General features: G+C 36.0%; 1 protein-coding gene across 1 annotated transcript; it reads right to left on the reverse strand.

The window, feature by feature from the left end:
• Nucleotides 1-2,083: 2,083 nt before the first annotated feature.
• On the reverse strand, nucleotides 2,084-23,773 carry Alx1 (ALX homeobox 1). Its single transcript, XM_027394153.2, has 4 exons — nucleotides 23,408-23,773; nucleotides 20,204-20,508; nucleotides 17,291-17,419; nucleotides 2,084-3,285 (listed from the first exon to the last, which is right to left on the reverse strand). The coding sequence occupies exons 1-4, from the start codon at nucleotides 23,631-23,633 to the stop codon at nucleotides 2,965-2,967; spliced, it is 981 nt and encodes a 326-aa protein (XP_027249954.1). The 5' UTR covers nucleotides 23,634-23,773; the 3' UTR covers nucleotides 2,084-2,964.
• Nucleotides 23,774-26,375: the final 2,602 nt, after the last annotated feature.

A 26,375-nucleotide genomic window follows, 5' to 3' on the forward strand; every position in this document is an offset into this window, starting at 1 on the left:
AGTATTCTCTTGAGATACATTGTTGAAACTAAGGGCAAAGATGGCAGGAATTTTATTTTCCACCCTCTTAAGTCATTATGTAAAAGAACATACTAGTTCACAATCATGATAAATGAGAGTTCTTCAAAATCCACAAAACATTTTTCAGAAATTTCATTTAATTTCATACTTAAGAACATGACCTGTTATAGTTCTCTAGAAATACATTTCTTATGCTATTCAAGCCCTACTACACTGTTAAGTAAAAGAATATAAGAAACAACTTTTAAGCCACTCATGCAGAAAATAAATATGTAGAAGTAAAGTGTTAAGTTGCAGGAAGCAATATCTAAGAGACAATAACACTTGAACTGAAACACTCAACCACCCATACTGTCAATAATGAACCAAATCTTCCCTTTCCACCTTTTAAGTACATAAGCTCAAAATTTGCTGATACAATATCAGTCTAGTAAATGGAACTTTAATTTCAGTTCAGAAAAAAGGAAGGAAGGAAGGAACGAACAAGGAAGGAACGAAGGAACGAAGGAGAAAGGAAGGAATGAAGGAGGAAGGAAAGAACTAAGGAATGAAGGATTGGGAAGGTGTTTTGTTTCTTATATTCTTTGTCTTTAGCTTTTTCCTCACCTATTACTTTCAAAGTTCATTTTTGTATATTGTGGCAACTAGAATGGATAATAAAATTTTTTGCCAAAAGGAATGTGTACTAGCTTATTAGCACTATATAATCCATGTAATGTCTTACTCCTCTCGTTCAATGTGCATCTTGGTTGTTTCCATATGCACTGGGCATTTGTCCAGGAAGACTGACTATTAATTCATGAAGGACAGAAAACATCATTCTACCATACCCTTCATTATTCCAAGTAGTACTTCAGATCCTGGATCTGTGAGCATGTGTTATTAAATTTATACAGTACAGCAGATACAAAACTTCAGTTATAAAGGTATTTTGAATTGAAAAAAAACACAGCTTCCAAAATTTCAAACTAATTACTCAATATAATATTAAGAAAAAAATTTAAGAATTATAACCAATAATTGGTGTGAAACACATTCTTCATGCCTTTTGCTTTTCATATATATATAGTATATCACATAGTATATATGTGATATATAATCAAATATATGATCTATATATGTGAAAATCATAATACCATATTTACATGTATATGTGTATATGTGACATCAGCAAAGAAGCTCTGAAATCTAAATTATGAAAGAAGAAAATGAAATGATCACTATTAATTTGTAAAACCTTTTAACAACAAACATTTTAGTTTGTAGATTTAAATTTCAGTTCACAAATTCAAATGAACAGTATTAAAAGAAGTCATTTTCTTCTAAAGTATGAACGATGTCTCACAGCTGTTTCTGAGAATCCCTTAGCAAAGCTCCTGCATCCGAGCATAATTGTCAGGGCCAAAGTTGAACAAGTTTTTCTTGGGAGCAAAACTAAAAAGGGAAAGCACAAAAGCAATAAAGAATGGAGTCACGAGGAAGTCAAGGAATGTTTGTTTAGGACATCACTCATCTCCATCATCTTCCTGATTTAAACATTTATTACAAAAGCTGCCTAATTGCTGTAAATATTTTCCCACTAACAAAAGACACTTCATGGATAAAAGCGCTTTTCATCAGTTTTAGTTTTTAAAATTCATGTATTCCTATTCTTTACCCAAATTAGGGCTTTGCAGAAGATTGCTAACGTCCACGGGAACCACATGAAGATCCTACCAGAGTACAAAGAGTAGATGTTGCTCTGATCTGAGCAGTGGAAGTCATCTCCTCGATTAATTGACTTTCCCTTTATGTGCTTAAGAATCTTCCAAGGGGGCTGACATTTCACTCATATGAAAAGGCTTGGAATGTGACAGGGGAAAGGGAGGAGAAGTAAATCAAAGAAGTGAACAATTTTCCAGATGCAATGTATTTTTCTTTTTTTTTTTTTAACTAGAAATTTTTGGAGAGCCTCTTGACATCTTAATTCTCCACACAAAACACAGTAGCAAAAATGCTTAAGGCATAGAGCATCAAGAACCACACAGGCATGCTTTTGAGCATGCACATACCCACAAAACACACATAAATTCCAATCTGTTGCTGATTTGATTGAAAAGTAATCCCAAATTTGCTGAATATCCACATATGCAAGTCAATCAACATGATTTCAGCATAAAAACAACAGCACATTTGCTAACGTTTCTTTGTTTTAATCACTAAGTAGCAGTCTTCACGCTGGCCTCTTCACCTACAAGTTGCATTTATAAAACCTGCCCAGTTGACTAGACTTTAAATCACACCAGAATATTTCAGTTGTCACCTTTAGCCACATGGTTGCAAGAAACTGCCCAGATATTTCATGCAAATACCGACCCATTCAGAAAGTCTTCCCCCACCCCACTGAGTAAAAATTCACCAAGACATTGAAAGGTTAAAAAAAAAATCTGGAGACTTGAAGATAAATTCTGAGCAACAGAGTGTATGCCCATTGTGTCTTGGAGCCAAAGAAGGGGAAGTGGTGTTAGTTCTCAAAGCCCCCTGGTTCTATATTGCCTTTTCCCCCAGGATGTTTCCTCATTTATCAGGTATCATTTTACAAGGGATTTCTTGTTATCCACAACTAGTATAAATCAATCTATCACGGAAGGATTTGTTTAATACATTTATTCCTTTAAGAAGTTGCATGACCATATTTCATTGACTTGTACAATAGGAAAAAAAAACTTACTACTAAAACAGAGTTTGTGGAGGTTGGTGCATGGCAAACCTATTTAGTCCTTTCAGAGGTCCATTCTTAGATTTTAATGTTAAATAATAACAACTATTCATATAAGCTGGTCTCACTGTATATCTTGACCTTTAGCCCTTCCACACACAGCAGCTTATTGTGGTATCCTTTAAATATGAGAAATAAGAATGTTTTACTTTGCTATGAAAAGAAAAATAAAAGAGTACTGTATGTTACATGGCCCATGAAATATTGGCGGTGTGCTCCTTGGCTTTCATTCTCAGAACGGCAATACTGGAAGACCTCCTTTCAAACTCTGGCTTTGTTTCAAATGCGTGTCCGTTGGTAGCCCCAGTGAGAAGAGAGTCAGTGAAAAAATTGTTGAGGGGCACATGGCTGAACTGATTCTGGTGGTTTGAAAACCCCGTGTAACTGGAATCTGTCCGAGGCGAGTGAGAATAAGGTGTCATGCAGGAGGACGCATCACGTGGTAACATGCATGATGTAACCACAGAGCCACCACTTGCATTCCCTGGCCACAGATTGTTCTGAATCTGGAATATATAAAACAACAAATGTTACATTCACACATTCTCACTTTAACCCTCTCACTTTCCTTAGGTTTATAAAGTTGGGTTAGCTACTCATTTATTTGACCCTATTAGGAGGTCTATAATTTCCTTCTAAGTATACAAAACAGTGACTGAAAAACAAGTCATTGAAAAATTATTATAGTTTGTTTACTTTAGTAGATCATCAAAGCTCACATACTTAACCACAGAAAATACTCCCAGAAAACAAAAATTACTTCGATATTCTTGTTGTAGTCATGATTTTAAGATGCATGTGGGATATTTAGTCATGACTCATGGCTTCTATTCATGTGTTTAAGGAAGGAAGAACTTCAAAGATGGTCTTAAATTTAAAGATGATATTCACCTTTCTAAACATACAGCTGTGTTTTTTTCCAGTTCTGAAGCTGGAATGGTGGTTTTCACAGGAAATTATTGTCGACTTTTACGTAGTTTTGTCTAAAATGATATTTTTAAAACTGTATTCATTCAGAAAGTATTTTCCCTTTCATTGCTTCCTGTGTCCTATGTCTACGCTTCAGTAAACTTCTCTGAGAGTCTGATCACATTTGAAACATTTATTCTATTATTTATATGTGGTATGGGGAATTCAAAACGATATGTGACACGTAAAACAAACTTGTAATTCTAGAACATTAACCATTACCAAATAACAGAAGTACAGGTGAAAAACGGCAAATGTTAAGATGTCAGGTGAGTGCAGTAAAAGTGCTACAAACATCACATATGCAAAAAAGGTGCAATCTGTGCCCAGCAAATTTAACATTCATATTACTATGTCTTGAAGGAAGATGAGTAAGTAAAATAAAGCACAAATTTTCAAATGAACACTATGACTAATTTTTCAAATGAGAATTTTAAATTCAAAGCATCTCAATCACAATAGGCAAGGCAATTAAACAACAAAAATTAACAGGCCACAGAAATTACAGTGAGACACATAGAAAATTGTAACAAGTGGAAGTGAAGGAAAGGAACAGTAGAGACTATTATGTAGCAAAGCAAGGCAAAGCGATGCAGCCTCAGGAGATGAAATAAAACAAATGTATGTGCCTTTTGTTTTGTCTTGTTTGGGGCCTGTGGTCTTCTGTTTTGCTTTCTGAAACAGAGACTGGCTATGTAGTATATAGGTATGCCTAGAGTTTGCCATGTAGCCCAGGCAAGGCTCAAGCTTCCTGTCTTCCTGCTTCAACCACCTGAGTACTGGGATTACAGGAATGCACACCACTCCAGGTATGTAGCTTCCAACAACTTTTTATAACACATGTAAACTAAACATGGCACCAGTATGTGTTGTCATGGTATCTGGATTTCTTCTATTTAAGTCATGATGAAAAATGGAATCATCAATGATTTTGACACATAAGGATGTCTTGTAATTTGCATATTCCTGGCTTCTACATGTAGCCTCTGATGCATTCTTACAAAACCAAGTTGAACAACACTCTATGACAACCTATGTTCTATTTATAATAGAAAAATATATTCATAAATATAGCTCACATTAGAGAAGTTATTTTGTGACTCAAAACAGGATGGTGCATTTGTTTTGGAAACATGAAAGAAAATGTATACAAATGATTTTAAAATCACAAAAATACTCACAAAAATACTTACTGACCAAAAAAATATTTATTCCTGTGTTGTTCTAAAATGAGTTCCTAATATAAATATATTTCAAAATTTGTTTTAAACTTGTGTGTATCTTTATGTAGCTATAAATATAAATTCACAGAGTTGACCCATTTACCTTCATATAGATGTATACAATCATTTACATATTTCATTACTCCTTAAAACACCATGGCCTGTGTTGTTTTCCTGTTGGCATACTTCTCTCCACTCATTTCACATCAGCCAAAATGATTGTTAGGCTATGTGTCTCAAACCAACAAGAGGACTGCTCATGTCATTACTCTAGCAAACTAGCTCTTCTAATGTAATCTGGGTGTTTTTCTTAACACTCAATCAAACATTGTAAAACGTTGCAAAACCCACAGTCACATGACTGAAAAGGCTTTCAGGAAGGAATGAAAACTTGTTTGCTTATTTGAAAATGAATAGTGATAGGGAACATTGACTTGTCTTTCCATATTAAAATGTTTTCCAATTTATAGTTTCACTAAAATTTATTATAGTCATATATTATATTCCACATGCATAGAAATATGTTTCCAACCAGTTACATAGTGAAGGGAACAGGGGAAAGGCAAAGAAACAATCTATAATGTTAAATAAAGAAAATATTTATTCTGAAAATTTCTTTGAAAATTTGAAAACATTAATCTATTTGAAAATCTAAAACAATCTGGACTCTATTCTAGTGAAAAATTAAAGGGCAAAAGATTTTATTTTAGCATAAACTTATCTGGATCTGATCAAGCATATCAATGTATTATTTGTGATAGGCAAAGTTTCTAATATGCAAGGTATTTTCTGAGCAGACCAAATTGATAGAGTAAATTACTCAGAGCAACATTTTAGTTTGGATATACAAATATTTTGAAGAATTTGAAATTTCCTCCCGTGCATGGAGAATTCTCAGAAACTTTTCCTAACACATTCTTTCTCCATGCTGTCACTCTGTCCCTTCTGACTCCCACCCCAAATATGTCTTTATTTTCAAAATAGAACTTCATGGGTTTAATAGATTTCTATAACAAAACACCAGGTGCAAATTTTAAGGTAATATACCAGAAGAAATGTGATTTTACTTTCTCTAAAATATTGCCTCTGGCTTAAATCTAGTACTTGACAGCTAATCAACATTAGTTAATTACCATGTGTGGCATAAACTATAAAGACTTTTATCTTAACACAGATACATGGATACATGGGTGTTCTTTGTAGAAGGTTAATCAAAAAAAGAGACCAGGGCCTTTAACCCAGACTGAATAACCAATAAGATTAAATCTGACCCAAAGAAATCAAAAGACAGTAAAATAAGGTGACTATTTTTGTAAGTTACAATCCATTTTTTGTGCACACTTCCAATTTCATAATTCAAAGGCTCTACCGTATGATAGCAATGATTATTGATCATAATTATTTTACTTATCTTGGCCTATAAAAATAAATGATAAACCCTTCATATAATGTATTGAATGATTGAAAAGTTCCTAAGAATGTGAAATTTAAACAGATCAATTTCTGCAGGTCTAATAAAAATTTAGAAACTACTTGGATTAATACAGCCAATGTATGTTTGTGGTTGGAAATACAAATCACCACAAGTATAATCATAAGAAAATCATATTCAGATTCTTCTATCTTGCTATCTTATTTATGCACAGAGTTTTTGTCATAAAAACATATTTTCCATCACAGATGCATTGGTACTTACTCATTAAGAATGTCATATCAGATAATAGAATCTATATAAAAATGATAGTAGTAATAAATCAGCCGAAATTAGGAGACATTAGTGGAGTCCAACTTCCAAATGCAATTAGACTCTCAATAACTTTAACTTTTTCATTTCCTGGAGCCACAAGTTCTACTACTTTGCAAAAATTCCATTCTTCCATTTATGTTCCATAAAATGACACTGACTAATCATTATTTCACTTACTATGACAAAATTCCCACGTTGGTTTTTTTTGTTTTTTGTTTTTTGTTTTGTTTTGTTTTTTGTTTTTCTTTGTTTTTTTTAGGTTTTCATTTCTAGTCCTTCCAACCACTTCTCAAATGATATGATTCTAGACTGTCGCATTGACCATGTTCCTATAGATATACTTGAGTTGCCAATCACCTTCATTTTCAACTGTCATGGGGGAATCTGCAATGGGTTTATTATATAACAGGTGTCATCTAACTTGCATACAGGAGACTTGTGTAGGTCATCATTGCTGGAACTCACCTGTTTTTAATAGGTTAATGCTTGAAGGCAATATATGATAAAATATCTAAATTTACTGCAGTCCAGACAACCTATGCATATGCCAATTCTATTAAGGTCTGTGCTAGGATCTACAAATTTCATAATCTAAAATCGTGCACTGCTTCTTTATGAATGCCAAGCTTAAGAACAAACTTATCCTCCTACCATAATAAAAAAACATTCTAATAATTTGACTTTTAAATGGGTCAAGTTTCTTTTTGAATTATTTCAGAGATGGCAATGGCAATACCCTGCACCAAATTGGGATCTAAAGTACATAACATTTACATGCTGCACAACAACAAAATTTCCTTTTGTGTGTTTTCTATACAATGCAGGGAATGGATGCCTGTCATTTTATTTTTGTTCATTGTGTTTAAAAGGAACATTGACCCTGAAAGCATCCCATGTTTTAATGTGCCTTGTGTTACTTTTTAGAAGTTCTAAGGATGTGTTCAAAGCACTGTTCAGGAACTTAACCATGCCTTTCATTAGCAAGACTGGAAGCTCCGCTTCAAAATAGTACACTCTGCTTAATATTTTCCTAATCAAATAAGAAATCTAACACTTACTTATCTCACATATTTGGAATAATGGAGAAAGTTGTTTTGTTTGTAAGCACTCTTCACTTTGGATACATATAGGTAGTGATTTGAAATCTCATAACAAATCTTACTATGAAATTATATAACTCCTTTATCTTGGAAACACTGTGTAGATACATTCCTTGCAACCAAACTGAAAAGCACATTTTAGTATCCTAAAAATGGTGCATGTTTACAATGTACGTTTGCTTGTAATTTTAACAGTTTTTTAAAATAGATTTTAAAGAGAAACACTGCTTCTGCCTTTATCTTAGCAAAGAAGCTTGCTATAAAATAGTTTCATGATAGCATTTTAGCTTCTCAATGCTAATGTAGACTATTTAGAAATGCTAAGCTTCTGTGTTAACAACATGAATATGTGTACACTTCTTTTCATTTTGAAGTAGTATTAAAACAATTAATAATGTTTTTCTCCTAAAATAAATTGATTTGCCCTCCCTCACATCATCAAAAAGAACATTCTCTTATCTCTTGCCACCAACATTTGTAATACACACACACACACACACACACACACACACACACACACACACACACACCTTACACACATTCACATTGCCCTGTGTGCACATTCCTGGTAGAAGCCAAATTAAACACTGTTTGGAAAGAAATTGGGTGGGAACTCACAAGAAGTCCTTATAATGATGTAAGAGCAATGTTTATTTTGCAATAAGATCCAAAACTTGATTTGGGTCTTTCTCCTATAACAAGTATTTATATTTATTGATTGTTCTGTACATTTTCTGCTCTTACTATATCCATTTATTATCACATTATCACTATGGAATTTGACAGATTTTATATGATGTCTTCAAAATAAAAATATCAATTTCTATAAATGCAGTCTAATTTTCTAGAAGCTATTGCATGCTTCACTAGCATTTTACCAGGTTAAGCTGGTAAAATACTGGTAATCATATTCATTGTAACTATTAACTGGCTTTATTGTTCATTAGTTTTTCTAGTCATTAGATCAATAAGTCACTAGCAAGAAAAATGACAGTATTTCTAAAGAATGTGTTTGCTTCCAGTGGCTGAAAGGGTCCAACCTGAGTTAACTGAGCAATGAAAAGACCAATTCAGATAAAAATTAGGGCACAGCTTCAATTCCCACTTACTGGCTCTAATTTTAATTTTAAAATATTGAAAATGACATATCAAATACAAGGATGTTTTTAATTGATTTACATTTTTAATTCCTAAAATGCACTTATTAATTATATAATGTGATAAATTTGAGGTTATGTAAATTAAATATTCATTAGATGATCCTCTATTAAAATATTTTCTCATTTCTTTTTAAATAAAATTCCATCGTGGAAACAAAGACAGGGATTTGGAAGAAGGGTGCTATTTCCATTTTAAAATTGCTATTATATGTAACAGTATAATACTGACAACATAAGAAAATGCTGTCCAACAAACTGTCATGTCACTGGAAACATGCAAGTAGTTTCCTAAGATATTTAATGCCTAGAAACTTTCAAAATTGCATCATATAAATATGTTTAAATTATTATTGAAATAAATTCTCAAAGATGTAGCATTTGATTCTTTGCCTTTAATGTTGAACACAGTCTTAACTTTTATAGGAATTGTGATAACCGAAAAGGACTACATAAAGGAAATCCCTCAATTTCCAAATTATCACAGTTATAAAAGGAATAAGTAATAGAGCTTAATCTTCACTATTTCATTTTTATGAAGCAACTGTGTTCATAAAGCGCATTCTCCAGACATTTCTTGCACTGTTTCTTCATGGATTTCAATGTGTGCATGAGTTACTGTGATCCAACAGTACTTAATTTATTTTTGACAGCAAGTATTTTATTAAATTCAAAATTAGAAGGAAAAGCTAAAATGATCATTTGCTCATAAAGTTTACTATGCATGCAAAATCTATAATATGAAACAAATATGCAAATGTCTTAAGTTTTACAGAGTGTTTCTAATCTTACCTACTCCTCTTTGGAGTCATATATTAACTCTGAATGCATTCATTCTCACCTGAGCAAAATTATTAGTTTTATTCTTTTTGTTATTTCATTTTGTTTTGTTTTTAAGACAGGGTCAAATGTAGCCTTGTCTGGCCAGAAGCTTCCTGTATAGATCCAAGCTGGCCTCCAGTTCACAGAGATCCATCTGTTTCTGCATCATGAGTGCTGATACTAAAGGCATGAACCACCTGGCAATTTTACATATTTTTACTTTGTTTTTATTTTATTATTTTTAAATATTTTTGAGATTAGAATAAAATGTATCATTTTCTTTCTTCCCTTCTCATTGTATAGCACTTTCTATGTACCAGCCATGATTTTTCGCAAATTCATTGCCTGTTTCTTTAACTGTTGCTGTATTTATATACACATACACACATGCACACACACACATATGTCACACGCACACACATTGTACTAAATGCAAAGTTAGAATTCTATTCTTGTGATTTGTTTAAAATTCACTTGAATTTTTATACAACTTTATTTAATAATTATGATTCTTATTTTTAAAAATCTATAAAAATATTAAGAATTATAATTATACCTACCATGCCAGAAGGAGATACACTAATTAAATTAGATATGATATAGGTGAAACTATAAATTACAAGCAAAATGAAGTTCTCATAGCAATGAGTATGAAATTCAGGTTTTAATCCATACATCTGCTCTAGTAAACTGGTTAAGCTTTATTTGTTATAGGACTGTTCTCTGTTCATGTGTGTTTTGTGTGTGTGTGTGTGTGTGTGTGTGTGTGTGTGTGTGTGTGTGTGTGTGTGTGTCTGTGTCTGTGTGTGTGTGTAATACTTATATATCATATACATGTGATATTTCTTCTCATGTTTTGCTCATCTATGATTGTAAACTGTTTAACTGTGTTTTTCTTAAGGTTAAAGGGTTACTGAAAATTATTTAAATCCAGTATTATAACAATTTATAACTTATTCTAAGCAATAAAGAAAAGCGATAAGTTATGATTTGACATTTGAAAAAAATAAATGTAAAAATTTCACAATCTAAATAGTATGAATTACTTCTTTGAGTGTTATTCTTTATAACTTTAAATTTTAATGTTTTAACATAATTAAAATAAATAATTTTTAATTTGAAAATTACATATTTCAACCTCATGTAAATCCTTTAAGTAATAACTGTAAAACTAGCTGCACTTTGAGGCAGTGGATATTGATAAAATATCTAGTGAAACTCATAACTTATTTTTAACATATATATGCATTATGAAATATTCTTCATGTATATTTATGAAAGCTTATATATTTACACATTAAATAAAATAGTAGCTTTATCCATTATAAACCTCTGCTTATTTGGAAAATATACACTACCCTGTATTTTTCTGATTTTAAACATTACAATTAGTGAAAGTTCTGTACTATCAATATGACTTGTTGGCCTAGTGATGGTATGGTTTCTGTATCTTTAGTGCAAGGGACTGTTTTGTTCAACACTCACAAACGTCTTGTGAACTTTTATCCTCATACTCGAAGTGAGGAGAAATATTCCTAGAAGTTAATTCATTTGCCAAAAATCTGAAAGTGATTAAGCAGCAAAGTCAGTGTCTGAATGCAAACCATCATGTTAACCCTAAGATCTCTTCACATCCCAGGATTCAGCGCCAAAGAAAGCAAATAAGCAAGGGCTTTTTTATTATTATTAAAAATCAACTTAAGCCTCAAGATAACAGAAACACCATCATCAGTCATGGTAACAACAATGTCTTCACTAGCCTCAGAAATACTTCTAAGTTTATAGATGAAGTCTCAAAAGGAAGCCAAGGAATTACCCATTGCACCTAGCTACATAATAGATACTTAATAAAGAAAATGTTCCTGTGATCCAAATTTGGCCTAAAAGCATGGAAACAGAAATCCTTACAGGATTAAAGGCTTGCAGAAAAGTATTTAAAACTCAATAGAAAATATCTCCTTCTTCAAAAACTATTTATTATTGTTATTATTATTATTATCATTATTAATTTATTGTGTTAATTATAAAAATGAGTTTCTAGTGTTGAAAGGTTCTTACTTGCTTTTTATTTTTTCCTTCATTTTTTATTTGAATTAGAAACAAGATTGTTTCACATGTCAATCCCAGTTCCCTCTCCCTCCCCTCCTCCCCTGCCTACCCCTCAACTAACCTATCCCTACCTATCCCACACCCTTTCTGCTCCATAGGGAGGGTGAAGCCTTCCATAGGGGGTCTTTAGAGTCTGTCATAGCCTTTAGGATAGGGCCTAGCCCCACCACCATGTGTCTAGGCTCAGGGATTATCCCTCTATGTGGAATGGGCCCCCAAATTCCATTCCTATGCTAGGGTAAGTACTGGGGGCCCATAGATTTCAAGGTCTCCTCACTGACACCCATGTTCATGGGGTCTGGATCCAGCTATCAGTCTGGGGACCAAGAGCTCTCCCTTGTTCAGGTCAACTGTTTCTGTGGGTTTAACCAGCCTGGTATGGACCTCTTTGTTCATCACTCCTGCTTCTCTGAAACTGGATTTCAGTTGAGTTCAGTGCTTAGCTTCTTACTTGCTTTTTAAATCCAAGGCTCAGACCTTTTAAGTTTCTGGTTACTTGGGTCTGGTTTCTGTGCACAAATGTGTGTGTAACTTAATATGAACATTACCTAGCATGTAATTTACCTAGAGAGCAGAGTATTTTGACATAATCTCACATATCTTCCATTCCTAAACCAGTAACTAACATGTAGTTGTTGATAAAATGTAAAGGAAATTTGGCGGGGATCATTATGATGCAATGGGGTCTGAAAATCTCTTTAGTATATTAAAGAAAGGAAAGTTAATTCCTTAAACCACCAGTTCTGCTTCTGATAAAGACTGCAGAAGCCATCTGTTTTATTGATCATTATTTTTAATTTATTAATGAAAAGTTATTGAAGTAAATCAGTACATGAATTTACATCTATTGACTAATTTGCTATACAGAGGTGTTTAAAAACTGGGTTGTATTTTTAAAAGATTACATTGAAAACAGTAGGAAGACCTGTCATAGCACATACAGCTCTACTAGAGGAAGGACTTCAGAGGGTCAAGGAGGAAATATTGCATGGGTGGGGAAGGGAATTCTCATACAGAAATGGAATCCACGCAAAGAGTGAGACTGTTATTAATATAGTAATGTCCTGAAATCAAATAATTTAGCTTGATCACAATGTTGCCAAATGATGTTGTAGGCAAAAGCTAGGTACTTAAATATATATTTATTTTCTTTTTAACTATGTGTGTGTGCCCCTGTGTGTGTGTGCATGTGAGTACAGGTGCCCAAAACACTGGCAGCTTTGAGTCCTCAGACTTGGATATTTGGGAATCAATCTGTCTCTCATGAAGCCAGATCTCCAGCCTTGAAGTTGCAGAGATCCTTTGGTCTGTCTCCTGAATGTTGGATTAGATGTGTGTGCATAATGCCTGGCTTTACTGTATGTGGAGTGGTTGGTTGGTTTGTTGGTTGGTTGTTTGGTTGTTTGGTTGGAACAGGGTTTCTTGAAGTCCAGGCTGACATCAAACTCACAGCTAAAGATGGCCTTGAACTCTTGTTCATCTGGCTTCCATATGCTACTGAGTGCTGGGATTATAGGTATGAGCCACCATGCCTAGTTTAAACTGTTTTCAGCACATAGGAAAAATATCCTACCTTAATGTATGTGACTCTAGGCATTATACAGCTCATCTTGTTCATTTGCAACAAAAGATAAGCGAAATTTTAAAAAGACCTTATCACAATCTAAAAGGATTGAACACATTTAAAATAGTTTATGCTATTCTTCTATAAATTTTAAGATGAACACATATTTTGCTTTGGAAAAAGAAAGTCACATTTTAGGGACAAAATTGACTACTTTATTATGTGATGAATTTAGAAGAGAAGATTGCAAAAACGGGCTTTGATGCCTAACCTCAGATGATGTGGACTCAAAGTGAGTGCTTGGAGGTAAGAAAGAAGCAAACAACTGGGTTAAAGTAACACCTGGATTGTTCATTTTTACTGATATTTCTAGAGTTATATTGTTACTCCAAAGTAATAAAAACCAGTTGGAAACAAAGTTTTTAAAGCATGTTATAAATGTTAATTACTAATATCCTATGTAGCCATCTTTCTGCTAGATACAGTGATTTTCCATACTTCAAAAGACTGTATTTCAAACCCTTTCTGTTTTTCCTGTATTTCTGTGTATGCTTTTGCATTCCTGCCAAACTGTTAATTCTTTATTTCTGCCCTGCATCCAACATTTTCCAGTTTTCAGATTTTTTGTAGTTTATACTTTTTTTCTGTGTAATTAGTAACAGTACCAAATTCAATGTTTTCTTGCACTAAGTCTTTGGATTCTATTTCAGTGCCTATTTCTCCTGTTAGAAGTTTCTATTTTCAAACTGCATGATAGAAAACATCTCCTTTAGGCTGAAGCCTGGGAGACCTGATCTTGACATAACTGTTTTTCAAAGAACTAAAATAAGTCTACTTCATACTTTACGTTGAAGGAGAATTTTCCTCTGACTTTTGCCAGTGTTTACTCTGACATGTGTTTGATTCCAGAACTCTGGACCAAAAATAAATAAATAAATAAATAAATAAATAAATAAATAAATAAATAAATATGATTTACCAGTAATATAGAATAGTCTGAGAGGTTGTTGCAATGCTTATTTTATAGACATTTATCATTTTTCTGTCAAAATAAATTCAGCACAATTCGTCTGTATTCCCATACCTTAGTATAGCCAATTTATTTACATGGCATGGAAGTTTCGAGGAGAATAAGAATAAAATTCCCATGATTTGTGGAAGTGAAAAAATAACTATCCAGTGTCCACTGGACATACCTTATCCTCTTCCTGACTTAGCTAGGAGGCTACAATATTGTGTTAGCTGACATTCAATCCTGTGAATTGCAGTAAGCCAATGGCAATCTTGTGCTAGCAAAAGGCATGGCTAGTCAGTGTTATAGGCCCTCTTGAGGATTTTAATTGGTGCCAGGCCCCATTGCAAATGTTTTATGAAACAGCAAATAAGACAGACTAGCCAAAAACAAAGTAACCAACAGCCAGGAACACAAAATAAAAATATAAATAGAGTTTAAAGTCAAAGGGATGTAGACAAGAAGCAGTATTCAAAATGAGAGACTTCAGTCAAGAATTGTGTAGGAAGTTTACTGTACAATTGTCTAATTTCTACTTGAAAACAGTTCAGTAGTTGGTGTCTTTCTTTTTTAAAGTCTGAAGTTAGTAGCTTCAAAATGATGTAAATTATACACTGTAACACTCATTTATTATTTTACTGGCTTGAGGTACATTCCCAGTCTCATTGAAGTAAGCTGCAGATTCTAGCAATGGAATTCATGGCTCTTTTAGAATTACATTGCTGGTAATTCAAGGACTTAAATGTATTCACATATACATATGGAAAAGGCAGTTTACTATGTGTATTAAGGTCAGCCTTAAATCACTATACACACAAAGCAAAATTAATGGCCTCAGCAGGCTGTGTGTGTGTGTGTGTGTGTGTGTGTGTGTGTGTGTGTGTCAGAGAGAGAGAGAGAGAGAGAGAGAGAGAGAGAGAGAGAGAGAGAGAGAGAGAATAAATGTAACAATAATAACTAAATAAGAAATTGAGAGTGAACGGGAGGCTTGGGAGGAATGGAAGGAAAGGCAGGGGTGAAATGATATGAATATTGCATTCATGTTTGAAATTCTAATTAAATTTTTAAATAGTATGTTTTCTGAAAGATGTTGTGCCAGTGAGCCAAACTTGACTCTGGTCAAATCTGGGTTCATCACAAGTGAAAGTAAATTCTACTTCGGTGCCTCATTTTCCCCATGTGAGAAATGGAGAAAATCGATATCCATTATTATAGATGGCTGTTATTTTGGTTAAGTATGCAACCTGTTTAGGACATGGCCTGGACAGTACACAAGAGTCCTGCAGCTTAAAAACTATAAGGCATCACAGTCTGTCTTCCCATTGAGGTTACCATCCAGAGGGAAAACAGCTTCATAGCATTTTGCTCAAAATTCCACTGCCTCCCAAAGAATATGAGGTTGATGAAATTTCCCTAGCTCTGAGATGCTTAGTAAGCAAAAGATGGTCATGATTTTAACCAGGTAGAAATAAGGTAACTAATTTCAGATAAGTTTGAAAGGACACAGGACATACTAATGGAAGAATATGGCAACTAATCAAATTTTTTTATACTACTAGCCTCTTGAAACCTGCAAGGATACCGTGGAGCCATAGCAGTTGCTCATTGTCTACCCTGGAAGAAAACATTGATGCCTTCGTAGGCCAATTCCTTAACACAACTAGGCTGTTTTTTTCCAGAGTTTTAAAATAAGGGAGCAGAACTTGGTCTTTTCTGGTGCTCTGTTTTAAAGTATAAAATTGCAGGATAAATTTAAAGAATTATATGCAAGGAAGAAGTTCACAAAAACTTTTTTAAAGGAATTTTAAAGGCAAAAGAATACTAGGAAAGGGCATCATTAGAGGGCTGAATTGACATGGAGGGTGTGAGTTTACAGTTGAACAGAATGGGTATTCTCACATTAGGAGTTGAGATGGCTCATACTGACATATCAAAGTACTTATCCAGACTACACTTCATATGTGTCTCACAAAGCATGTATCAATGAATAGCAAGGTATGAAACAATGCACCACTTGCTCAGACAATCCTCCAGTGACTCATCAAGCATCAACAATGCAGTGCAGAGTATCATTACTCCGTATTAAGGAAATATAATATCAGAATACATGATGTATGATAGACTCTAAGATGAGAAAAATACATGCACACATACCACAAAGTGTGAAATAGAAGAAAACATTATTGGCCAAAAAGAAATAAAGAGAAAAGGAGATATGAACACTGTTTGAGATATGATTAGAGAGCTCCACTGGTAATAAATAGCTTATGTACGATTATTTTTTAAAAATATGTCCATAGATCATAAAGTATTGAGTGTGCTCTTGAAACAAGTGACATCAAATATGAAAAAACAGGTTAGTAAAAGAATGAGGTTTTTAAATAGAGTTGAGAATTAAAAGTTCACATTTAACAGCAGCATTTTGTATGTTGTGTGCACACATTTTGTATGTTATATCCACAAAGATTTTATGAGGCAACATGTTTTTTAAAATCTAATGAAAATAACCTGAATAATTAGAATGCATGATACAATTAAGACATATCATTAAGTGATATTTCTTTTTCAATATGTAACAAACCCAAAAGGCACAGACAGTGAAATATTTCAGTGAATGACTGTGAAGGGAGGTAACAAAAAAATAAATATATCATTTAGTGAATTAAAAATCTGTTAAGAGTGGAATACATTTTCTGGAGGTTAAATTTTTACTCTTGGCTATTGTGCTAGATCTAGGAAACCTTAAGTCACCCTCTGAGGAAGCCACATCCATCATCTTTGATGAGCATTCTGTGTCATTGATCATACCTGTGGGTAGCTGTCAGTCCTTGGTAAAACTGATATGTCATAGGTGGCAGCAAAATGGCTTTTAGCTTGCTGTATTTGGCCATATCGTTCTCTTTTTCTCCACTTGGCCCTTCGATTTTGAAACCAAACCTAGCATTTTTTAAAAGAGTATAATTTTAGCTGAAGAACATTACGTAGAGCAAATTTGACATTAATATTTTCAAATCAGAAAGGAAAATCAACTCAGTAAAAAAATAACAGCGAAGGCATTTCTTTACATCAGGACTGATTCCACATGATTTACTTTTTCTTGTATTCTGATATGAGGCATCGTATGTGCATGAGGTAACATAGCAATAGAAAGAACGGAATTTTAGACACGTTCAGTTATGTACATGTGTCTGCATTTTCATATGTAGAAAATAAAAAAAAAGTTTGTAATATTTTCATTCTTCTTGCTGCGAGTCATCATCCTCTAGGTGGGTCTGATGAACCTGAGGGACAATACCTCATCCCTTCCTTTCTTCAGCCAATTCACAACCCAGTTATCATCTCTGCCTATCGACAAACTATCTTGAAAATGTGTCATAAATTGAAGACTTTTCTGAGATGAGGTTTATATTTAAATGATCTTGTAAAAGTTAAAAGTGATATTTTATCTAAAATGATTGGCAACAGGATTACCTTGACTACTTAGAAACAGGAAAATTAAGATGACATGTTCTGTTGAGCATCAAAAGACTGGTAGGTGAAGTGCAATCACCTGAAGTTAAAACACATAACTATACTTATTGTAGCTAATTAAAAACACTTATAAATTGTAAATTAAGTGAGACAGACAGAACCATGTGTCACGAATGCCTATGAATTAGTATGTTTCTCCCAGGTCATTAAACTGCCTTTCCTGATTTCTCTAATTATATCTTAGAAATCCTCATGCAAATAACTATGTTCCTGAGAGTGATCCTTAATTCTCATTTCTTGCTCGTGAATTTTTAAAATTCTAATACTGCAGTATTTTTTAAAAAGAAACAGAAAATTATATTTTAAATGAAAGCTTTGATGTTTTTGAATAAACACTGCTTAGGTAGCATTCAGGAACCTAACTATTTGCAGAGTCTAAATGGATTAGAAAGAAATTGGAAATCAAGCATGTATAACTATAAAGTGCAAAGATGTTTTCACTAAATTTTACTTGAAATTTGTGGATACATTTTTAATACTAAATTCTAATTTCGTATATCTTATATTATCACAAATTTTGCTGCCTATTAATATTCAGCACATTTAATATTATACACCAGGGAGTTTTCTGAAATCACAGCTAGTCTTTCAACAGCTACCGTTTAAGTATCATTCCCAAGTTACATTGCTAGTATCAAATAGTACCCATCACTATCACTACCGGGGTTTGATACAACAAAAGTACACACATTTCCCTATACTGAACACAGAAAAGCACAAAGAATATACAAGTGCTTTCTGTCTTCTCCCCGTACTCTTGACAGTCTCTTTAAAATGGGTATCGATTTTCACATGCCTGTAAAATGCATGGAAGAGAACAACCTGGATTAATACGAGTCAGATTGGTTCTCTCTGCATGTCCTCAAACAGATATGAATCTGGACTGAAGGGGAAACATGCAGTGAACAGCTGATCAGTCTGCATGTAAACAAATTTTTCTATGGTTACAAGTATAACTAATTTAAATAACAGTCATGGGACGAAAAACACATGCAGGACTGGTGTTAATACCAGACAGTTCTAACGTTCTTCATTAGTACAAACTTGCTATGTATTTTTTGCTGAACTACGATAGAATTACCATTTGCTTCAAGAATGTTAAGCATAACCTGCTGGCTGTCATCCCCGAGTCACCACATGTGGTCAGTAATGACAAATGGACCATACAAGCAAAACTAACTCCATTAACAAAAGAAAAAAAATCACAATTTATTCATCTTTCTATTACAGTAATTTATGAGAGAGGGAATTCAATAATGTGGTAAAAGTATATAAAAAGAAAAAAGGCCTTTTGAATTATTGCTGCCTTTCAAATTTGTACTTATTACTTGAAAACTAATAAAGTGTAATTTAAAAATATCAGCTCTAGCTACAATAAAATACTGCTGAGAGGCAGGTGACATTTTACCCAGTATAATTTTTTCTTTTTCATTTTTTAAACAAGAAATTAGATTCATTGAACCTTCTGGTTGAGTCATTTGACTAAACAGTTTGTAAATATACTCAAGTACATAAAATTATTTAAATTTTATTGTTAATAATTGCTCTGAAAGAATCTGTACAGTTACCTAGACCTTAAAAATTAAAACGGTATATATTGAAAATAGTTGGGACTAAAAAATCTCTAAATGAGCCATTTTATGTTTCTTAAATTTTATTAGTGGAAATGTCTTATGGTATACATAGCTATTAAGAGCTTGTATTATTTCATTTTCTTCCATTACAATAATTCCAACCTAAATAAAGCTATAGATTTATTGGCTAGTATATAAAAGTAATTTGCAAATAATTTGTATATAATCTAAAAAAATCATAATAGTTGAAAATATACCAAAATATATCAAAGAGATAAATTAAATATATAACTATTGAAAATCTATAAATATATAACTTTGAAAAAAATTTACGCTTTAAGATTTTTTTAAATAAGAGATATGCTACTGTATTCTGTTTTTTTTTTTTTTTTTTTAATGACTTCATCATTCAGTTTCTGAAATAGCTCTTTTCCCTAAACTTAGTGAGTGGTCAAAATTATTACAACTAAAAAGAAATTTTAATAGACCAACTTGTTCATATGTTACTTTGGCACAAGATGTCTTAGCTGACAATGTTTCTTCCTTTTTGACAAATTACAAGTATTCACTTTGTATAATATTAGCCCTCCCCGAAAGGCCACCTTTCAGAACCTACCTGGACCCTGGCCTCAGTGAGCTCTGTTCTTAGTGCAAGCTGTTCTCTGACGTATACGTCCGGGTAATGGGTTTTTTGGAAGACCTTTTCTAGTTCCTCCAGCTGCAAACTGGTGAAGGTAGTTCTGTGTCTCCTTTTTTTGCTGCTGGATACATTGCTGTCACATTTGTCCCCAAGTTCATCCAGTTCACCCTTCTCTGGCATCCCTTTCACAGGAGACATCCTGAGATTGTTGCAGCTATCCATTGCTCGATTCAGCTCGGTGTGAAGAGGCTGTCCTTCCACTTTGGTGATCCCATAGTTCACTGTACTCAGAGGGGAAAATAGCAGTACTCAGGATGGTGAAACATACGAAACAACTAATGTGAACTAATTTAGAGCATCAGGGAAATAAATCTGCCAGTCATTTATTTTACCAGTATTCTATCATCACATGATGTGCAATTCATAATTATTAGTTCACTGTTGATCATGCTTAAAAATAGTTTTAAATGTGTACATGGACTTGTGATTTGCCAAAGTCCACAGATCTGTTTTATATGACAAATTATATATAATTTATAATCAAATTAAAATAGTCAAGTGAAAATTTGCTCCAGACTAATAAAAAAGCTAAACAACCATGACTTTTGAAATATGTACATAGCATATACTTTTATTTTGTACATAAGACAAAATTAAACTACTTCTGACTTTCAAAAAAAGTGACACTTCAAGTTTAAATCATAGTTTCTACCAACATTAAATCTATCTCCCTTCCTCACAAAGTGATGCTGAGCATTTCAATGGGATATGATTTCCATTACATTGCACATATTTCATCTCATGTCTGAATTAAAATTTCCTTCCGAACGTGATCTACTAAGTTTTTATCAAGTTCTGAAAGCGATTTATAATAAAAAGGTATAAGATTTTAGTGAACTCCTTTACATTAAAAACGTCTTGCATCCCTTGAATACTTCACACTTCCATTTAACTCATATCTGCTTAGGTCAGAAAGTTCCCCCAACCCCCCTTCTAGGAACACTTATAAGTGAAAATTTCAAAAACAAGTAAAGTAAAATTAAAAACGACATTTTGCATTCTGTCAAAACTTATTGCAATTTCAGTAATATCCGTGAGATCAGAGTTCAAGCTTGCAATATAACAAGAAACTAATTGTATCCTTAAATTTCACAGATACAATGAACATAAGGAAGCGGGAGCTATTTGGGGTTTGTGTTATTGTCCTCTTGTAAGGAAAACAAGGCAATCTAACCAGAACACTAATTCCCAATGACTGACCCAACATTTTTCATTTGCTTCTTTAAAAGGGGGTTGGGGTTGCCTGGGGGGGGGGGGGAGATTCCTCCATAACAGTTTGAAGAACCGTTTCATGTGTTCTACAAACGTATTGACTTTTAATGTCTGTATAATTTAAATTGCACATTGATCGTATGCTAAGGAAGATATGCTGCAAAATTAAATATGAAGAGGGCTATGACTGATGAACAGTAAGGTTTTGTCTTAGCAGACAAGAGTTAAACCGGGAACTGCGGGCAATTAGTGGTGGGGGAGGGGGAGCCGCCAAGACGCTGGGGACAGGTCTGGAGAAAGACCGGCTTTTTCTCAAATGTAGCGGGTAACCATCCTGTTCATTTTATTCAGTATTTCTCCACTAAAATTCTTCCAAAGAGTGAGATGATCGCTTAAAAGATAATGATTCACTTCAAATAGACCACCATTTCTCTCTCCTCTTTCCCCGACAATTTAAAAGACGGTGGAGTTTATCTAGCAGTAGGCACAGGCCACTGCAGAACCATTTGAAAAATCCTGTCAGTTCAAATAACTTCATGCATGCATCTGAGAATGCCGAAAACACAGATGCGGCCGCCGAAGTGCAGTCAGGAAGCGAAAACTTTCTTGTATGTAAGAATTAGCTGTTCCATTCTTTCCAAATAAACGATCGAGTCCAATTAAAAGATAGTTTCCTCTATTGTGTGCATTTTGTTGTTGTTGTTGTTGTTGTTGTTGTTGTAACCGAACAAATCAAAAGTCACTCTACGCACTGAATAAAATTAGTAGACTACGAGATTCATTCAAAGTCTGTTTACAAAGTATCGAGCAAAAGAGCTCCCTAAAGAGTAAAAGTCTTGCCAGATATTTGAACTTCTATTAAAATAGGGGGCGGAGGCTTGTTGTAAATATTTCACACTTAATTCGTTTGTTATTTTAACGCATCCCGCTCCTTACAGCTCAAGGGTGGAGTATACACTATGATAAGGAAAAGCCCTCTTGGTATCATAAACCTGCTTTAACTGTCCGCATGTGAAATGATAGGTTTGTACTGGGCTACAAGATAGAAAAAGATAGATGGTTTGTTTTGATAACATTTTGACTTGGAGATACTCTGGCATTCAGAGTTGAAGATTCTGTCCAGAAGCATTTCAAAAGGCTCTTTGGGTGGGGTTTTTATGTGGAGCAAGATAAAAGTAGACAATGAAGAATCCGAAAGTGAATGATTTTTATCGGAATGTTTTGCCCAAAGCCAATGTGATTTGTTGCATAACAAGAACCTCTGTTTGCCGGTTGCAAACGCAGTAAATAAATAAAAATCGGCAGAAATCACAAATTCACACAAGCTAGTAAAGAACAACTGAAATACACCATCTTTGGATGAAAATATCGTCCCGCCTTGGACAATAAAAAGTTTTGTTGTGTGTCCGTCCCCACTCATCTAAAGGAGCTCAAAGATTTGGATTTCCTGACCACTGTGATGTCCAGTGATGGATTTCATGTCCTTGTGCCTAGGAATCCCGGCGGCGGGACGGGTTCACAAGGCTCGCTGTCTTGACTGAATTATACTGTATTTAGCTCCCTATTAGCCTATACTGGGGTTCTGGTCCTGTTCAATTGTGGATTTTCCCAGTGAGCGAAATAGAATTTCGCTCAGAATTTAGCCCTGGTCTCTGTGGGTTGCAGTGGTCCCAAAGCACGAGAAAGTGCGGGGCTCCAGGCTGCCACCCTCAGTCAGCCCCACCCCACCCCCCACCCCTGCCTGGATCCCTGCTCCCTCATTTTTTTCACTCCGACCCTCACTGCACCTTAATTCTAGGAAGGACAGCGGAGGCTGGGGCTGAGACTAGAGCCCCGGCCCCACCGGTCTGGAAATAAGGATAAAGATGGGGCTAGGGCTAGAACCCGGCCAGGGTCCTGGTGACTTACCGCTGCTGTCCTGACAGGGCGAGGTCCTGTCCAGGCGCACGTGATGCTCAGCTCTAGGCAGCGGCCCGAAGGCCTGCACGCATTTGCCTGCCGTCGCTTTGCCGTAAAAGGACTCATTGTCCAGCGTCTCCATAACGTGCTCCAACGCGCCTCCTGTGCCCATGTAAAAGTCACTGTTTTTACTTGGCGGGCTCTTAAGGGCAAACTTCTCACTCAGAAACTCCATAATCCTGGAAGGCTGTCTGAGAGCTCTCAGGACGCAGAGGATGGAGGGCGCTGAGGGAGGAGGGAGCAGTGGGCGGGAGGAGGGAGGGTCAGAGAGCAGGGAAAGGGAAGCAAGCCCCGCGACGCCAGGAGCTGCCCAGCTCCCAGCGTCTTAATATGTTCGGGCTGCAGAAGGGGCACCCGAAGTTGCTTTTATATCTTGAAACTCAGCTGGGTTCATCCGGCAACCTCCCAGTCCTAATGAATATGAAAATAGGCAGGGACTAACTCCACCCCAGGGTCCCCTCCTCCCCCACCCCACCCCACCCCCATCTTCCCTACTCACCCACCCAAGGCAGGGCGCGCCCCGGCCTAGTTCAGACAGACACTTCCATTTCAGACAAATGCCAGGAGAGACAAGGCCCCGACACCCGGAAAACGTAATGGCCTCAACACTGGACTGGCATTGCGGAGGAGCCTGGTGAGAACGCGAGCGGGTTTAACCCTCCACTCCCAACGCCCTGCTGGGCCATCCCCACCCTCCACCCCCAACACCCGCTGTCCACCCCGCCCCCCACATCAGCCACTCACTCCCAGAAGATTTAGAGGCATCTTAAGAACTTGAAAGGAAGTGTTGCTCTAAAGAGCTTTTATTTCATCCGTAAATCGTTTACGTGGAAGATCCGCATTAATCTGAGTCCAAGAAGCCGGATACTGCGGCAGCTGTTAACTGGGTTGCTGGTGGTAGAGGGGCTGAGGTTGCCTCTAACCTAAAGGGCTGGTGTCGCCTCTCGCCAAGGCCCTGGTCTTCGCTTTTGCTGTGAGATGCCGCAGCCTTACGGAAGTGGTGGGCATCGGATGAGATGGTAGCTTGATCAAGAGTCCTTGAAAAGAACTATATTTTGCCACTACCAACCACTTTCCTCACCTCTGCCCTTGATCCACGCGTTAATCATTAGAGCGAAATTCTTTCTTTCGAAAATTCATCAAGACAAGTGTTTTAACACAACTATTACTAGTTTTCAAGAGTTGGGGCAGAGCCTTCGAAAAGGGTGATGAGGAAGCTACTGGCTCCTGGGACTGGTGCTGGATACACGGTTGCGGGCCAAGAACTTTGGTCCAGCTAGGGAGGGTAAAAACAACCCTTTAGAGCTGAAAACCATTCTGCTTGGCCATGTGCCCGACTTCGGCTTCTGGGGAGCCCAAGGCGTCTGAGAAAAAGAATTCATTGCCTTGGGCACATAGGAGCAGCCATTGCAATGGATCACCCAAGCTTGCAAATTTGGTGAAACTCCCCAACAAATTGTGGACCAGGGAGGTCTTTGCTCACAGGTCCGTTCCTAGTCACTGGCCTTCCCCACAGGCCGTCGCTTTTCTCCAGGTTACTTTGGCAATTATGCCAGATCACTAGACACATCACATCGTACATCCCTGCCACAGCCTGTGTGGCCTAGCCCAAATTCAGACGAGTGTCACTCAGCAAGGGTTCAGACATTTCCAGTTCTTCGGGATCCTTCTGACCCACATTCCCGGGTGAGCCCCTCTTTGATGTCCAACATGGACAAGATTGGGAAGAAAGATTCCAGGCACCCTATACACCAGAACTGCTGCTGCTTAGCACTGTCCCAAAGGCGTGGCAGGCAATGAAAATCAGATTCCTTCGGACAGGACAGAAGCAGAAGGGTCAGGGGCAACATCTATGTTCTCCGTGCCCGTGTCCACCAGAGACAGTTCTCCCAAGGAAGGGCTCCTGTGAAGCCTGGCTCAGCTCCCATGAGTTGACACTGTCCTGCCTTTTAGCAGCTTCTATTACATTCTTAATTGTTCTCTCCGGAAAAGTGCTTTAGCACCAATAGCAAAGTGACAAATCTCCAAGACTGGTCAAAGAAAAGCACCAAGAGCACAGTGCTTTAGCGGAGAGGACATCCGGGCTCCAAGCTGGGCACTCTCTACGGTGTGAGGCCAAGCTGGCTTCACCTTAGCTGGACGGTGGAGGGGGGGCGGGGGGCCAAGTAAGTGGGGGAGGGAAGGCCCAGGAAATGTGTGCGGGAGGTCTTGCTTGCAAATAGAGTGGCTGTGTTCTTCTGATTGTTGCTTGTGGCTTTGTAGAATGAGTTAGCCATCCATGCAGGATCTCACCTCTCCTTTTGTAATCTATTTTACCTCTAGGTGTTTTGAAACTATATTTTAATAAACTCGAGAAAGGCGAAAAATAGACGTTTGATGGGTCTTTCAAATATTCACAGCAGCAAGCGCTTCTATTACTGATGAAGAACTATGCCGAGAATTCCTAGTTATAAACTTAGCTCTGTCGTAGAGCTTTGTTGGTCTGTTTATAAATATGCGTTTTAGGAGCTCCAAATTCCCTGAAAAACATTCGGTGTCTTTTAAATCAAAGACATATGATCCAAGCTCTCCAGTACTTGTGTACCAATGGCGGTCCGAATAGGAGGAAACTGCAGTCAAGTCGAGGTTCACTGGTGCTAGGAAGTCTTTTCCATCCCATTACCAAAACCCACTTTTGATTGCAGTGGTTGAAGGGGTGGGTTAAAGGTGTCACCCACGCACTTCAGATCCCTGAAACCTCCTGGAAATTTAAATCTATTACACGGAACCCCTTCTGTTTTGTGACATGCAACCACATATGCCCATAACAGAGGGAACAGTTAATGGCAAACTCCCATAACGAATGCATAATCTGCAGTTTTTGGCAAGAAACTGAGTCTTCGGTTGCCAGGAGCTGCATTAAATAGATTTTGAAAGG

This window comes from Cricetulus griseus (genome assembly GCF_003668045.3).
Source record: "Cricetulus griseus strain 17A/GY chromosome 1 unlocalized genomic scaffold, alternate assembly CriGri-PICRH-1.0 chr1_0, whole genome shotgun sequence".
Lineage (NCBI taxonomy): Eukaryota > Metazoa > Chordata > Mammalia > Rodentia > Cricetidae > Cricetulus > Cricetulus griseus.